The sequence below is a fragment of the Chamaea fasciata genome, unplaced genomic scaffold (genome assembly GCF_029207755.1).
Source record: "Chamaea fasciata isolate MVZ Bird 193981 ecotype frontalis unplaced genomic scaffold, bChaFas1.0.hap1 SCAF_7, whole genome shotgun sequence".
Taxonomy (NCBI): domain Eukaryota; kingdom Metazoa; phylum Chordata; class Aves; order Passeriformes; family Sylviidae; genus Chamaea; species Chamaea fasciata.
In genome coordinates, this window is record NW_027094092.1 from 4,700,975 (window position 1) to 4,718,685 (window position 17,711).

Consider the following 17,711-nt stretch of genomic DNA (forward strand, 5'->3'; position numbering starts at 1 on the left):
TGCCCTGTGCTGGGAGAAATTGATTTTTGCCTCCAAAAAATTTTTTGGGTTGTTTTGGTAGTTAGCATAGGGAAGGAGTTCTTGTGTTCGAACATTCCCAAACTTTGATAAAAAGCTTGAGATTTAGACTTTGTTGTTTTAGTGGTTTTTTTTTCCTTTCTCTCTAGTGAGGAAATGCCCACAGGGCTGAATGCTCTTGAAGTACAAAAATAACATCAGACGTTAATCTAAATTCAAATGTATATTTTAACATGTGTATGTATTTGAATCAGTGTGTGTTAGAGGCATCCCCTTCACAAAGGCTGTCTGCAGGTAATCTCTGAAGCTCAGAAATCGTTTCAATTCAGAAAAAAATGGGAGGAGAGAAATATTTTTATTTTACACTGATGCAGTTTGTCTTATTTTCCCCAAAGGACACCATGGTTTAATGGATGGGGCTTTAATCTACCCAGAGGTCAGTCTTTGCTAGACAAGTGGAACCTTATTCCTGAGGGAATTGATATACTAATGACACATGGACCTCCCCTTGGTAAGTGAAACAAAAGTTCTGTGTGATTTTTTGCATAGGGGTTTTACTTTCAAAATAAGCAAAGTTGATAATGCTGTAAGATGGACTGTAATTACACCCAAACCAAAAACTATGGATTAAAAACATTTCTGAAAGAAGTGGAAGATGATGATTTAGGCTTAGCTGATCTGTTGCGTTTCCATAAAAAACTGGAATTTTTTCATTAAATTCAACCTAGGGAAGATCAAATATCTGACTCCATAACCATTGTAGTTTGACATTTTATTTAAGAATCGTAGTCATCTGACAACCAGTTTCCAATCCCATGTGACTTTTTAGAGATTGACTAAAACTTTTGAAACCTTTTCACACTACAGTGTCATGTTATTTTAAGGTTTGAGAGTAGCAGTCAAGAGTTTGGGACTGTGTAGTCACGTATTCTCCTTGATAATGTCCTTGTAAACTTTGAATATGTAAGAACAGTTTTGAAGGTATTAATTGGCTTATTAAAAATTTGTGAAGGAATAAAATTATGTTCTTAGATAATTGTTCCTAACTTGATCTAATGACAGGTGAGCTCCAGTCTATGAATGCATAATTTGTTTCTTCATTAGGTACCAAAAGTTTCTCATTTAGTTGAATTTTGCTTGTCTTGTCAATATGAGTCATTCGTCGATCTCTCTTTTAACTCTTAAGATTCTGGTAGTCTCAGGACAACTCATTCAGCAAAGGCAGGAGTTCTCAGTTTTGGCATTTCTGAAGTTGTTGAAGCCCACACTAAAACCATTTGGAAAGTCCCACTATCCTTTCTCCATCCTGTGCCCCACAAGGCAGGGGCACATATTATTTACTGCCTTTCCTCGAGACACATGGGGCAAGCAGCCTGTGACTGTGTTTTAAGTACCTCAGTTGGGTTTACACCAACTGAGCCTTTTATAAATATGACTTATCAGGATGAGGAAGTGTGGCAGTCTCTTGGTTGCCCTTACTGTGAGAAGGGTGATTTTGTCAGGGTTTTAGTAAGCTCTTGCTTACTAAAAGATCACACAATCACAGGAAGTGACCGAATCACAGTCATTCACTACATGCCTGGTAGTGAATATGTAAAATCTTCTCAGAATTGCATGGTGCCATTATAAACCAGCATTTTAAGTCCTTCCAGGCTGGCTCAGTGTTCTCATGGCATTTCTTGGTGACCGTGGAGTCAGGAATTAATGCATGCTTATGTTTTTTACCACAATTAAGTTCAGAGTCAGCAATCTAAGCCAAGCTAAGGAAAAAAACCAAAAAAGCCCAGAAAGTTTTTGACCAATGTACTTACTGCTTTTTTTTATATTCTGGTTAGTTTTTTAATACTACTTAGAGAATGTTGTAAGATGATCAGCAAATTCCCTTTAACCTTCCTGGAGCTCCCAGCGTGCTGCTGTGTTAAGGCAGTGACACAGCATCCCCTGACAGCGGAGCCACCGGATATTGCAAACCAGGGCCTGGCACAGAGCTCTCTTAATTGCTTAATTTTCCCAAAGAAGCAAAAAAACCCCCTGCAAATGTGTTTATAATGTTTCATGGGTGCTGTTTTCAATGGGTTGTTCATCCATCTGCTGTGAATTGGGTTCATACAGAAATACTGCGGCGCTGCAGACACTAACGAGTGCTGTAATTGAATACGCGTGCTTAAATTTTGTGTTTGGAGGAGATAATGAAGTTCAGTTTCAAAAGGTTGGCACTGTACCTTAACTACAGACACAGATTAGGTGTCAGTACTGTGCCTAAAATGAGGGGCTCTAGCTCTCAGCCTGCATGATAATACTGACAAAACACTGCTTTTGAAATTAGTGTTTACTTATTAATATTCAGTAAATATTAAGGCAGGTAGAGCTCTAACTGGACTCTTTGGTCACTCTAAAATTTAGCCAAGTTCACGTCCCAGCATGTTTTTACGACCTGGGATTAACTTGGCACAGGCTGTAGTTATGCTAAAGTCAGTAGAATGGTGCTACAGCTGAACGTGGCTCCTGATTTCCCTTTTATTGCTCCTTGTTCACCTTGCCCTGCTGATCCTTTTCCATGCTAGTCCAGGCAGCAGGCTCCTGTAGGCACTCATGTCAGGTTTTGTATTATCCATAAGGCCAAGTAGCAACGTGGTCAATCAGCACTGGCTTGCTGGAAGCTGTTTTGCAATTTTTGCCTTTGCATTGCTTGAGGCTGGTGACGAGGGCTCAGAGGTAACCCGATGCTTGCAGACCACGGCCCTCCAGAAATTGTGGGAGTCTGTATTTTAAATCTTTGGGGTGGCAGCTGTATTGAGTCGTAGCTCAGCTCATCTTCCTGAGCTGTTTCATTTCTGGAGTAACCACATAGCTGGCTTGGGAAGCTGACTGCTGTAAGAGCCAGGGGAGAGGGAAGAAAAATCTGCAGCAGTGCCAGGAATAAATGTCCCGGGGTTTCAAGGTGGAAGATGAGTTTAAACCTATAGTTTAAAAAAAAAACAAATCACATCCAGAAAAATATTAATGCAGATGGAAGGAGGAAATCTTAAGGAAGACAAAGTGACAGTGAAACATTTCTTAAAAGCCATTGTGTGCTTTAATGGAGAGGTTATGACTAGAGATAATGTAATAAACCCTGTGTGAATTATGACTTCCTGAAAGACCATGTGAAACCTTACCTGAATAGGGAAAATTAACAGTATTGATTGCGTTTTGCCTTCAGGTTTTCGAGACTGGGTTCCAAAGGAGCTGCAGAGGGTGGGTTGTGTGGAGCTGCTGAACACGGTGCAGAGGCGAGTCAGGCCCAAACTGCACGTCTTTGGTGGGATTCATGAAGGTAAGGAGCAGGGCTTCATCTCAGATTTCAAGAAGCCCATTTTGATGGTGTATTGCAGTGGATAATGGCATATTGGATTAAAGCAGGGAGGGAGTTCAGGGAAGTGATTGCATGCGTGGCACTTTGTAAATTTATTCCAGAATTAAAACAGACTGTTTCAGGAATGTGTGCTACATTTAGCCACCTACATCTTTCACTGTGCAAAGGTTGTTCTATACAGGTTATTTGAAAGCAATTCAAATTTTGACAAACTTGGTTAGAGAAACAGATGAGATTCCCCACACTTGCAAGCCAAAATGAAAATTACCCCCATTACTCCAAGTACATGAGCTAAGAAAGATGCTAGAGAAAAAAAGAAAATGCAAAGACAACTTGCTGCCTGTGCTCACCTCCCTCAAGGTGTAAGGAGAAGCAGAAAGCAGGGCATCTCAAGTCAGGCATCAGGAGGAGCCACTGCCAGAAGTCACTTGGCACACAATTCTAAAAGCACCCTGTAATACAGGCTATACTCTCGGTGTTACCCTCTAGGAGTCTCATGGTTTAGAAGAGATATTCCCCCTCTGTCAGTGCCAGGACAGGCAGAGTGTGATGCTTCAGAAACAATGAGCTCAGTTTGTGGCAGTGGAAGAGACTGAGAGATTAAATACATTTTGGAGATACTTAAATATTTAATACCATTTTGTAGCTTTCATGTGGCTGAGAGACAAACACTAGGAGTTCTGCCTGAGAGTGTAAGACTTCATGACCCTAGAACTCAAAATTGCACATTAAATGTTTTATATTCTCCCCCCTGGAGGTTTCTCCATTCTCTCTAACTAGGTTCTCCATAGGCCTAAAGATTTCGAGGACTTCATAAAAGAAAAATAAAAAGAGGACAGCTTTCTCTGCTAGTTGTTTTTTTTTCTGAAACTCGTGTGACTTCATACAACGATTCCCATGCCTGGCATCTGTAAATAAAGAGTTTATACTGGGAATACTGACATGACCTTCTGCACCGAGGCATAAGTAACAGTCCTTTAATGCACCCAGGAAAAGATCGGCTGTTTTGTACAAATATTAGTCCTTGCATATTAAAAATAAATGAATATAGCAAGACTTCCAGATAAAATGTGTAAATTGTCTACGGCCTTTGTAGGCACACTGGGTGGTGAAACTTGAGGTTGAAATAGTGCTAAGGGTGGGAGAGGAGGGTGTCTGAATGTACAAGACCGTCATTATGAGAAAGCACCAAAGAGCCATGTGCAGCACCCTACATTTAAATCTCCTGGGAAAGGTGGCAGGACATAATAAAAGCAAACTTTCAAATAAATTCTTCTAAGAATACCAACAAAAATTGAAAATCATTTCTAGTACTTACACAGAAGACATAAAAATGGCTTGTTTCAGTAAAGGAAGAAATAGCAAAGTGTTAAGAACATTGTCTTACAGTGCAATTAATTTTTATCCAACTCCAGCTGAGATGAGCATGCGCCACATTCCCTTGAACCAAGAGAGGCCATACACACATTTTGGTGATGCAGGTTTTTTTTCCCCTGGTTGATAAGCAAAACAACCACAAACAAGGTTTTTCCCACCATTGAGATAATCTACATCAAAATTGCCAGTCTAAATAAATAAAGTAATACAGGTGGACAGTGCAGCAATTCTGAAGTGATTATTCTTTCTGATAGGCACTGTGGGTAGCTGTATTTATCTTAGCTTTCAGACAGCAGTGATCTGTACTGTATCATAATGGTTTGAAAGAAAAACATTTTTCCTCTGAGGGTTTGTAATGGAAAGCTCTGTTCCTCCTTGAAACTCTGGAGGTTTTTTCCATTTTTTTTTTTTTTTTTTAAAGTACATTTGGGACTAAATACTTCCTAGATGTTTTCAGGCTTCTTTGTTAGCTTTTTGTGGATGTCAGCTGAAAACACACACACTTTTTAAAATTATGTAAATATAAATGTAGTCATAGAATGGTTTGGATTGGAAGAGACTTTAAGGACCATCTCATCCCAAACCCTCTGCCACGGGCAGGGACACGTTTCACTAGAGCAGGTTGCTCAGAGCCCCGTCCAGCCTGGCTTTGGACACTTCAGGGACGGGGCAGACACAGCTTCCCTGGGCAGCCTGAGGATGTGCATGTGTGTGTTTTTAAGCTGCTGATGAGTTCCTGGGGTCTCAGAGGCCAGCGTGAACGCCAGCTTGGCAGTGCTAGGATGAGGAACTTGGTGATTAGGGCTAGCACAGGAGAGGTGACCGAGTTCAGGTCATTTGTTGGAGAGGGGGTGCTTAGGCTAAAGCAAAGTTACTTCTAAATCTTTTGCTTCTGAAGGGTCATTTTCTTCTGACAGACATGACAGGCGTGCAAACTGTAGCTCTCTAATGAAGTAATTAGAAAAAGAACACGTGTGGTTTGTGTTTCTGCCACACCCAGTTGCAACGGAGGATTTTCCGGGGGCGAACAGAAGTTTGTACATAAACCAAAAGCACAAAAGTTTCTCATCTCAGACACAGTACACTGTGGGTTTTTTTCAGTCAAGCCTTTGTGGCAGAGATACCGGGAGGGGCTGGTGTCATTTTGAGGCGGTTAATTCGGCTTTATTGCACGGCGTGGCTCCCCCAGCAGCGTTGGGTGCCCCGCGTGTCCCTGGCAGTGAGTGTGCCCCCTTGTCCCCGCAGGTTATGGCATCATGACAGACGGCTACACCACCTACATCAACGCCTCCACGTGTACAGTCAGCTTCCAGCCCACCAACCCTCCCATCATCTTCGACCTTCCAACCCCTCAAGGATCCTGAAGCACTACTGGGGAAGGTCTATAAACTGCCATTTTCTAATGACGAAACTTACATTCAGTTTCGTGTTTATTTCAAAATAGGGGCTAGGGGGGATTTTGGGGGGAGCCGTGGGGGGTTTTGTTTCGGGGTGGGGTTTGGGGTTTTTTGTTTGGTTGGGTTTTTTTTTTTTTTTTTTTAATTTGTAAATTGCTGGTGCAAAAGAAACAAGAAGAAAAGTTAGAGGTTGTGCTTTTTGGAAATGCAGCATTCATTTTAAATTGATAAAGCATTGTGAATTTGTAAAATGAATTTTGTTTTTCAATAAATTTGCCATTGTAAATTGTTATAGTGTTCTCAAAAGGACAGCCAAGCTTTCTTTTAATAAGTGAGAGACCTTATTTTAATATTATATTATAAGCTAAAAAATAGGCAGCATTTAAATACACCCAAATTTGCACAACTTATGTTACTGTTGGGGTTTCTTTAAGTGTCTTCTTTTTCCCTAGGTTTTAATGTTAGCTTTTTATCTCCATTTATATCAATTTTTTTTAGTAGCACAAACAATGTTTTGGGGTCCACTTACCTCTTGATATGTGTGCATGTACTTAAACTTGGTTCTATTCACGGTAGAATGCAGCAAGGGGAGAATAGACTTCTCAGTTGTTTGTCTCTACCTGCTTTATAAAGACTGAGCTAGACAGCCACAGCCTGTATGTGATATCTACCTTCTGTTGTTTCGTTTTCTTTAAATTATTTTAGCTTTAAAAGACGGGGGGTGAAAGCTGCAAAGAGCAGGTATTTCATGCAGTAAAAAAAAAAAAAAAAAAGTTGTAAATGCGGACTCCTTTTAAATATGAATTTATATATATATGTATTTTTTGTGCATTATAACTAAGCTAGGATTTAATATTGCCAGTATAGCATCTGCAAAATTATGCTGTACAGCACATCTAAATTATGAAGGATGTGACACATTTTTCCAAGTGCTCAAGGCCTTCAAGAGCCCGAGTTAAATCTTTGTTGTAGTTCAGGCATGTATAGAGTCAAATGGATACAATCAAGCCTAAATAAAATAAGGCTTAGTTGTCCTTTATATTTAAATATTCTTCTTGTCCTTTTTATTTCCTTTTTCTTATTTTGCACTGTGTGTAAATGCAATCTCACTAGCACAAAATATTGTTGCAGATAGTTATTTCTGTTCCACCACTGTAAATGCTATTGAGCTTTGTTCTGTTTTATGTTACCTTGTTAATGGAATTTAGAAAAGCAGTCGTTTCTTTAAATTTATTGTGATATTATATCTAGCGGCCTTTATATGCAAATAAAATTGCAAGATTTTTAAATATGTGGTTGAAGGGAATTTTGTGGTTTTTCGTGGCATGAACAATTTTGGGGAGTGATGATAAGGGTAAGTAAGAAGTTTTTTCTATTTCTCAATAAATTTATACTGCGGATCGTTCATCAGATGTCAGTTGGTCAAGAGAGCACTCAGAGTTTCCCTTCTGTTTCTCTGCCATCCATCCCTCCATTCCTTTTAGACAGAAGGGATTTTGTCTTTAGGTGTTGGTGGTTCAGTGTGATCAAGTCTGTGCTGCTAAGCCTTGTAGGGCACTGTTCCAAATGACACGAGGAGGAATTGGTCAGGCAGTAACCTTTCTGCTTCCTCACTTGGTCGTTAGCACTGAGCTGCAGGTGTCTCATGCTCATCCACTCTGGGTTAAGGAATGAATAGTCAATAGGTGAAATACATCACTTTTTATGTGGATCTCTTGTCAGTTTTGTGGCTACAGCGGGATCCACCACTGGCACGGGAATCGCAGGGCAGTGTGGTTCTGTGTATGCCGGTGGAATGACAAACACTGCAGGACCTGCTGGTGTTGCTGCACACTGTTACATAGATAATAACAGTCTTGTTCCAAAACAGGAGCTGTGGCTGCAAAAATCTGGTTTCAGAATGAGAAAATAAGGCACAGTTTTCATGAATCTGCAGTAACATCAACAAGACCTGGAGAGAGACAGAGTATCCCCATTTATCTTAACAGGTTGTTAACTTTTGACATTATTTTGATACAAAGGTTATAGACAAACAAATCCAAGGCTCTTAGAGCAGAGCACAACTTAGTGGGCCACTGTCTGTATTTTGATGCAATGTGCATGACACACATCTGTGGAGTTGGCCAAAATATTCAGATTTATAAGGCTGCTATACCAAAGTCTCTTTTGGGGAAGAAGATGCCGTTTCTCTTAAATCTAGTTCTTGTTCTGTACATGGAATTTCTTGTCAGCTTTCCTTATGAAATAGATAGGTACCTTCACTCCTTAATGATATCTGCCTCACTTTGCTTCCAGTGCTGGTTATTTTATCAATTGAGCCAAAGGAAGAAAGGTCACCAAATGTTAGTCCTTACTTTTGGATGTAGGTGCAGGATCTGTCGTGTGGGCTTTTTGCAGCTAGCAGTGAGAAGACGAGGAAATTGGTTTTGACAACCACAGCTGTCTACTGGCAAAGAACTTTTGAGATGGCTGTCCTTGGAGAAGAGCAGTTCTTGGAGCATGTAAAAATCATGTCTGTAGCACACCTTAGATGATTCTCTTTCACTGATCTCTTGCTTGTTGTCACTGCGTAAGGAGGAAATACCCATGGCCTCAGATGCTCTGTAATGCCATGAACTTTCAGATGAGCAGAGGATAACCACTGTATCTGTGTTGCTCTCCAGCCTTCTGGAGAACCTGGCACCTCTTCATTAGCTGCAGCAGGTATAGTCCATGGCACCAGTCTGTCATGTCTCTGCCGCACAATAAAAACTGGGTTATTCCAAAAGCAAAAATTCCAAGCCAACAACAGCTTAGTTCCAGGATTTGAGCAGACTTCTGCCAGCAAAATGAGTGGGTGGCAGGGGAAGTTCGTCCAGGAGTCTGGATTTGTAACAACAGGCTAAGACTTCCTCCTTCCATTTGGATTCATCAAGGACAGTCACTGCTTTGTCATCATTGATGCTGGTGTTAAATGCGGCTGTTCATTTACAGAAGTACGTCTTCAGGAGTACTTTCTAACCCTGGGTTTTTTCCTGGTATTTTTTTTCTCTCAGGCTCTGTCAGCTTCACCTTGCTGGTGGTTCAGCGCTGAGCTTGTTCTCCTCCATGCCAGGGTATTTTAATTTTACCCCCTCAGTTTTCTTTTATCCTTTCAGAAATTGATCTAATTTTCCTCTTCTGAGGAAGCTCTCATTTTGGCTAGCGGCAATTACAAAAAGGCCAGGAAAATATTAGCAGTTGGGCTTTTTTTCTTTTCGTGCTCCTTAGAGATCTTGAAATCTATAGACGTCTGTCTGTGCCGTCACAGGCAGGTAATTTTCCTTTGCTGGATGTCAGCCATATCTGACGATCAGGGTAACTGGGACACAGTATGGTTTGTAGAAGTTTGGTTTCACAGGGACACAGAAGTGTGTGATGAATCTGCTTCTTTTCGAGGATCTTTCACTTCTAAAAGTAGCTCGATACATGTATGCAGAATAAACCTTGGGTAATAAGTCTTTCTTTGGGGTCTGGTCCAAGCCCATTGAACTCACCAGGAGTCTTTCTATTGACTTCAGCTGGCTCTGGATCAGACACCTGGCATCTCTCTGGATTGTGTTTCTTTCTATTACTCATCCTTCAAGCTGGAGGAGATGGTCCTTGGTTAAGATGCGAGAACCTCTTGGCAGGAAGAGAGACCTACCTATTTTAAGTGCTGAATCTTTCCAAGTGATTGATTAACAGCAGTGTAGTCGATTAACCTTTCTTCTTTTGAGAGCAGCTTCCATCTCGTCATCTCGATAAGGCTGAGAGCAGTCAAGGCCTTTAGCAGGGGAGGGCTGCGGAACAGGATGTTCCCCAGGGGTGATCGCTTCCCAATTCTCTCTGCATAGTGAATTTAGTGAATTCAGCAGACCTTGGGGTCAAGCATTTATTAGGCTAAGAGACTGTCAAATCAATCTGCTCTACTCCAGGCAAGTTCTACCAGGAGAATGGGTTTTGCCAAGACTCTGTCTAAGCAATAGATTGATGACTGACTCCCGGTTGAAGCTGCCTTTCTCTTTTCCATTTTCCGTGAATCACAGTTTTTCTCCCTCACTGACACCAATATTTTCCCCTTAGACAAATTTTATTTAGGAAACTCTTGGAATCTATCTGTAATTTAAGTCATAGGGAGAGTTCCAAACTCTGTAGTTCTTCCATTCTCTGTTATATTGACCCTAGGGCCTTCTTTGAGACCTTGCTTTTTGAGCACGTGTGTTTGAATTATGTTTCTGGAATTTTCTTTACACCCCTTTTCTCCCTTGCCCCCCCCCCCCCCCCTTTTTTTCAACTTAATGTTCTCTAGCAGTTATAGACAGGCAGGGATTCTGAATTTTCTCTGCCTAACATCACAGCTTCTTAATGGAAAGAGAAATGCATTGTAAAAGCAAGTGTATTTTCTATCCTTTATTCTAATCCTAACTTCCTTGCAGATTCCTCATTTGCTGTAACCAGACCGTTGAGCACTATCATCAACTAATTTACTTGAGCTACTCAAATAAAATCATGTTATGATCAGGCTTGGACAAGGATGTGAGCTGCCAGAGGACACCCTCTGCACCCCTGTGGGCAGGTTCCAGCTGTCAGAACTCTGCCTGATCTGCAGAAATGCAAGGAAAGGGTGCAGCCCAAGTGCAGCATGGAAGACTAAAGTCAGGTTTTAACATTTTCATCTTCACTTCCTGCCAGCTTAACCAAGAGAAAATGCAAGAGAAGTCAGAGTGAGCTTAGTGCTCTAAATCGGTTTTCAGTGATCCATATTGATTTGTTTCTTCCTCATCTAGTTATCACTTTCCGTGCCTCCACCTCTGGCAGGAGCCAGCCCGTGCTGTAATGATTCTATTAGGATGTGGCTATAAGGATACATCTCATTCTGTTTTTCCTCTTGTTTTCCTCAGGCTCAATTCACTTTTCCTTGATTATAAAATAGAATCAGAGGAGTCCTTCACTTCTTCTGGGCAACATTTCTCTGGAATTCTCACTGCACAGTTCGGTCACTTATTTTGTGAAGGTTTATGTTCATGACAGGGGGTGTGACAAAAACCTGTACCTGAGTTTAGGGCAACTGAATGAACAGCCCACATTTGTCTCTTTCTCAAACAGTGGGTAGTACTTCTTTAGGTAGATGTCAGTGGTACAATAGGACTTGACAGATTTAGGAACTGAGGAGTTGGGACTGCATAAGTCCAAGGAATTTAGATAAATGGCAACATATTCAAAAAATTAGACTAGAAAGCTTAGACTTAGAAGTATAAAATAAAAGATTTTGTCTTCCTTGAATTGCATTAAGATGTACTTTTTTATTACCATTACTACAGAAGTGGCTCAGAAGTGCCAGTCTGTTGCCAAGGGCTCTCAGTTACTAAAGGAACAGCACCACAAATATAAGGGGGTTTGCATGCTGTGCTCAAGCATCTTCAACATTCACTGTGGTGTAAGGACTGCAGCAAAATATTTTCTCTTCTGGTGAGTTACTGCAATTGGAGGAAGAATGTAAACTTTTTTATGAGCACTATCACGGATTCTTTAAGAGGTCTGAAGCAGGTACAAAATCTGCATTATTGTGAGATACAAACTGCGGCTCTGTCAGTAACACCACATTGTTATTGGATTTGTGTTAGGAGGTGTCTAGAGAATTTTGGAGACAGCGTGTTCGAGCATCATATTGATATGGGCTACATATTGATATGAGCATGATATTGATAGGAGCCTTGACACTACAAGGCTCAAGCCCAACTCTGGCTGGGAGAGGGGCAATTCCTAAGAGGAACTAAATTGTTTTGATTAAGGTCTCCTAATCAACAGAACGACTTCTTGCACAAAGTGCTATTGAATCTTCTGCAGACTTGAAAGTACAAAAGACATAGAATTATTCATAATCAATTATATTCGATATAAAACTTTGAAATCCAGGAGCTGCATCAGTTTCAAATGAAATTCAGGTGGTTTATTTTTATTTGTGATTTGTGTTTCTGTTATCAAATTGAGGCCAGCTTTTCAGATACGTTTGGGTTGCCAGCAACAGGTTACTCTTGAACACCCCATCCCTTGTTGGATCTGGAAGCACGTTAAAACAATTCTGGGTTTTTGGCATGTCTTATTAAAAAAAAAAAAAAATCTTCCCTGTTGTTCTAAGATTTCTCTGGAGCTACTGTAGGTACCAGTCAGACTTTAGCACAGTGGATAGTCAGAGATAAAATATACTCTTCTTAGTATAATGCCCTACAGCAAACTGTCAGCTATGTGAATAAAAGCTGGAGCTCTCAGCTACACTCCAGGAACACAAAGCTGTTCCTGACTTGGTGTTCCTTGTCAAACATGGTCAGAGTCCCTTTACTGTGAAGCCCGCGTCAAATGAATCAGGGAAAGCAAAAAGCCAGTAACTGTGCTATTTTTACTGTTAGAGCAGCTGTGGGAGGAAAATCAAGCTGATCAGCCCAGTTAAACCAGTGGCCTGTAGCCAAACTAAGGATGGAATCCTTATTTTCTGATCTGCCTTTTTGCTGCTGTTCAGTTCCTCACAATTTTTTTTATGTAGAAAGATCATACAATGAGAATGAACCAGCTTTCTAATCCTAATTTGGAGAAACAAAGTAATTTAAAAGCCCACAAAAGATTTCACATTAAAACTAACATTTGAACCAATGATAACCAACAGATAACAGAAAGGGCATTTGAGATACAAACTGGTTTTCCAGGCTAAAATACACAGGCTATGACTTTGGCAAATGTTAGACAAACAATATTTGATGACTTGTTTACTGTAATCTTCCTTCTTAAGGGTGTGTGCCAAAATGCCAGGAACAGGAACAGTGCTAGGCCACCTCAGATTTTTCTTTTGTTTGGAGAGGGGAGCGGGGGGTGGGGTTTTTTTGTGTGTGAAGTAGTTCCCAAGGCACTGTTCCTTAGTAGGAAGTGCTCTTTGTTGAAATCTTAATCCCAGTTTACTTTGGTCCAGACCAGCCAGTTGGACTCGTACATGTCGCACAGTAAATTTTTTTTTCTGAGACCGCATTTTGATAGATTTTTGTTCCCAGCTTAAAGCCAAGCCTGAACAATGGGGGCAGGTACACGGCGGGGTTGCACTGATGATTTAGAGTTTGCTGGCTTTTATATGGAGCAAGAGGAAAGCTGGTCTGGTGTCAGCAGTCATTACCTTCTGTCTGTGATGTGCTTTCCTGACACAGTGGCACTTGAGAGGCTGCTTTGTAACCACGTTACTATGAAAACAGACTTTTCCAAGGAACAAATTATCCATCCGGAGTGCAGTAACCATATGCAGACAACCCCAGCTGTAGCTCTGGCTTCCACTAGTATCATTTACAGACCTGAATATTTGTGTAAATGCCAATTAAGCTGTGGTAGCACTATTTGTCACAGAAAGCTTGGCCATATAATAAAAATACCTCAGTTTCTGTTGCCAGACAATTTGAAGAGGGCTTCTGCTGCAATAAATCAGCCTTGCATGGTTACAGAAATGTAGGACAAAGTTTCAGCATTTCTGGGGATCTGACTGTGAAGTTGGTGATGCTGCTCGTGTGTGTTAGGGATGCAGGGCTGGCTGCTGTGAAACCACACACAAAACACAAAACAGTGAGGCCTGACAAGTCGTAGGAAGAGCACTTCCATTGGACAGAACAATCCTGAAGCCCAAGAACAGGGCAATGGAAGAAATACTGGAAGTGTGTCTAGTAGCTAACACAAAGTTTGCTCCCTCCTGCACACATACATTCAAACAAGAACATCTTGCCTGAAGTGAGTTTGACCCTCAGCAATTACAGCACTGATTTTAGAAATTACTGTGAAGCACAATGCATGTGCCTATGAATCATCTGAATCATACTGCATGCTGACTTGTGTGTTTAGTCACTGAAATAACTGTAAACTTCCCTGGCCTCTAAAAATCAGCTTGTATCTGTGCTGTGGAGTATTTGTTACACAAAGGCCGACACAGGGCTGGTAGTTCGATACACATCTGCAGTACAGAGTACCTGACCTGCCATCCAGGTCAGCTGGTTCTTTTCCCTCTGAGAAGAGATAGTAGCTCTTCATGGCAAATGAAGCCTCTCTAATCTTCAACCATTGTCCATTTACACATGAGTAAATAGGTTAAACTGTTCATAAAATGATAGAATCATAGGAGGAGTAATACAAAGTGGCAGTAGCAAAACTGAAAAGCAGTCCATTATATGTTGCTCTGGGTTGTGCCTGCCAGTGTACTGAAGGCTGAGCACAGGTTTTGAGAACAGTCAAGTTAATGGGTAAGGGGCAAATATGGTTGTTCAGAGAAGTTTCCTCTTTTTCTTCCTACCAGGGGACACAAATGCTCTCCGGAGCTCAGTGCAGCCATTCACTGCTTTACTGCAAGGGCCCTGCGCCAGTGAGAATGGCCAAAGGAGGTAAAATGTGCCCAATGCACTAGAATTGTCTCTGCATACGAGGGCAGTGAGCTTCATTACATTAGCTTTCGTTTTCCTGCCTACTGCTTTGTGCTCTGGCTAGCCCAGTATCCTTCCTATCACCCAGCACATTTCCTCCCCTGCAGCAGCACCTCTGAGGATTGCTGCTGCAGGGGAGCTCCGCAGGTTCCCCCTGCCAGCACCCATCACCCCACAGGATTTCCCTCCAGCAGTGGGAATGGGTCCCTGAAATGGGCAGGAAAGAGAACAAGCAGGAGCAACGTGTTTTACAGTGTGTCGGCACGCACAGCACCACAGCTTTCCCCTAGGATACAAATAAACATGAAAGAGTATCAGCACTGCAGGAATGATTACCTGAGCTAGGCAGTTGCCCAAGTCCTTCGTCATCCCTCACCCTCTAGGAAGCTGCTGTGATCCTATAGTGATCACTGGACGTTGCTTTTTCTTTTGGGTAGTTTGTCCAATATAATTCAGCCCTCGTGGACTTACAGCTCATCCCTATTGTAATAGGTCACCATATGCTTCACATCTGGTCCTACAAAAGAAGCCGTATCACACATATGATGACAACTGTTTTAGGGCACAGTCTCCAGAGACTGATAACTGTGACTAGCAGTCTCGACAATTTAGCAGTTTCATTAATCAGCATTAAAAATCTCATTTTAACTATTACGGGCATAATTACTACTGATCCAAATGACGACTAAAATAAGCAATTTCAAGAGTTTTGTTATTTAGCAAGCTGATATAGACAATCTTTTTCTAAAATGCAGGCATTTAACAAAAAGCCAACGGGAAGTCAGTCCACTGCAGTATCTCATCAAAAATTGTTGGACCAAACCGACCTCATGAGGGATGATAGAGCAGAAGCGTATTTAATCAGAAAACAAGCAAAGGATGTAGACTCCATATATATGCTTTTCAGAATTCAGATCTTTCATTTGTCATGGGAGAAAGTGCTGCTTTAGAATTGCCTGGAATATCTGGATATTTGTCAGGTGAGTATTTCAGTTTACATTTGGGATCTAATTCTGACTTTTATTGGTGAGGGGGAGGAAAAGGAAAAAGAAGCCAGTTTCCAGACAACTGTACACAGGGAAATTATGTCTCCTCTTGCCTCACACAACACATCCTGGAACCTACTGATATTTAAAATTTGAAACACTTATTTTCTATATATTTGCTATAGGGGATTGAAACTCAACGCAAATTTTCTTGAAATACTTGAAGTCTTCCTAAGAGGCTAAAACACAGGAGCCTGGATCACTCACTGACTGCCATTTCTGTACAATTCCATGGTTGTGGTTCTTCTCCAATGTCCTGACGGCCTTTTCCTAACAAACCATCCACTAAAACATGAACAAGGGGAGGCTGTGCCAGGTGGACAGGTTCATTCTAACTTTCAGTAGTTCATATTGTGAGACAGCTGCCTGCAGAAAGTCAGCCTGGAAAATGGAGAAAAATGTCTTTTAAAAGAGCCAGGGAAAAACCAATTTTGTTCTCTTCTTCATTACTCATCAAATCAAAATCCATCCTGTGTATGCCGCCACTGTGTGGGTTAGAAAAAGGAAATTGCATTCTCTTCAAGTAAAACACTTTTTTCTTCCCTACTGAAGAAGGTTACTTCCTATTGAATTTACTGAAAATTTGCACCCCAGATTCAATGTGGCAACAAGGTACATACACGTCTTTAAACTTCTGCAGGATCAGGGCCAATTTGCAGGTGGTTTGTTATGGCAGAAAACGCTCCAAAAGTGCTCTGGAATTGCAGACATGCCTCTGCTCCGTGCACTTGCAGCTGAAGTTTCCCCTTTTCCTGCTGAGGGGCAGAGAGTTGTTTCATTCTCCCAAAGCAAGGGTGACTAAGTGCACTTTTGATGAAGGGCTTTTAGGTACTATTTATCGCCAGGTACGATGAACCCATTTTAAATTAACTATGTTACAGCTACAGAGCAAGGAAAGACATTTATCCCAGGCACTGCAATTAAATTGGGTTTCCTCTAAATTCCACCTTTAAATAAGGTAGTTGTTGGGGTAAATGAGCAGGGATGCTGGCCTGGGGCTGTCCCGTGTGGTTCCCTTAAAGGCCAGCTGCTGTCTTTCCTGGCTGACTGCCTGCCAGGTTAGACACTGGAGCAGGAGGCACTGGAAATCCCTTCAAAACTGTCATTTTTTCCCAGCTGCCAAGAACTGTGGCACTCATCAAGGAAAATACAGATGATGTACTGGATTCCTCACATGAGCAAGTCTCCAGAGTTGAAATTTATTTTAAGCTTTGCTTATTTTTAGAGAGGTTCTTGCTGTTGTTGTCAAACCTATGCTAAAGCAATTACCGTCTGCGAGGGTCACCTGGAGTTCAGTATCGCTGAGAAACTTGGAGCAGGGCAGGGAATGGCATGAACTGCTCAGCAGAGGAGCTGACACAGACTCTTTCCCTTAAAGGAACAGAGCAGCTCCCTTCTTGCCTCTCTGCCTCCTTTTTTTTTTTTTTTTTTTTTTTTTTTTTTTTTTTTTTTTTTTTTCCAAATGAGAAGCAGGTTTAAGCCCTTTTCCTTCACTGCATCAAGCCCTGCTGCCGAAAAACTCCTCCCCTGCTCCAAGTAGCCAACTCCCCCTACAATGCAAACCCTGACACGTAGTGGGGGCAGCTCCAGCCTCCTTTTTCCTGGCCCCTCAGGGGTATTGAACAAGCCAAGGCATCATTAGGTTTCAGAGCAATCCTCTGAGACAAGATCTGTTTTGACACACAGTCTGAAAGGGATGAACCGAGATGTGACAAAGAGCAAACGAAAGCCAAAGCAAGAAATAAAGGCGGCCATCTAAGGGAACTCCTCAAATGTGCTTTTCCCCCTTGATCAGCTGCTCCTTCCCTGTCCAGCTGAAGGGATGGGCAGGGAATTGGGCCGTGTGTCACTGCTGTGGGAGAGCGAGCCCTGCCACGGGGAACCTCTGCTGCCTCCCTGCAGCTTCATTCCCATTTTCATATTTTCTAACTTTCCTTCAGTCACGTAACTTTTGCATTTACATGACTTAAGAGACTGATTTTTCTACTCAGTCCCTTGGCTGGAGAATCGCCGTGTAATGCAAGGCAGCTGTTGCTGCATCCGAAAGCTCGAATACCAAGAACTTGCATAGGGAGAG

At 41.6% G+C, this 17,711-nt stretch overlaps 1 protein-coding gene across 2 annotated transcripts in view; it reads left to right on the top strand.

Moving 5' to 3' along the window:
- MPPED2 (metallophosphoesterase domain containing 2) overlaps positions 1–6,202 on the top strand; it is a 102,773-nt gene extending 96,571 nt beyond the window's left edge. For both annotated transcript variants that reach the window (XM_066187270.1, XM_066187271.1), the window contains exons 5-7: positions 414–529; positions 3,221–3,334; positions 5,996–6,202. In XM_066187270.1, coding sequence (XP_066043367.1) covers positions 414–529; positions 3,221–3,334; positions 5,996–6,114 — 349 coding nt within the window. In that variant the 3' untranslated portion in view covers positions 6,115–6,202. The remainder of the gene's footprint in view (positions 1–413; positions 530–3,220; positions 3,335–5,995) is intronic.
- Positions 6,203–17,711: the final 11,509 nt, after the last annotated feature.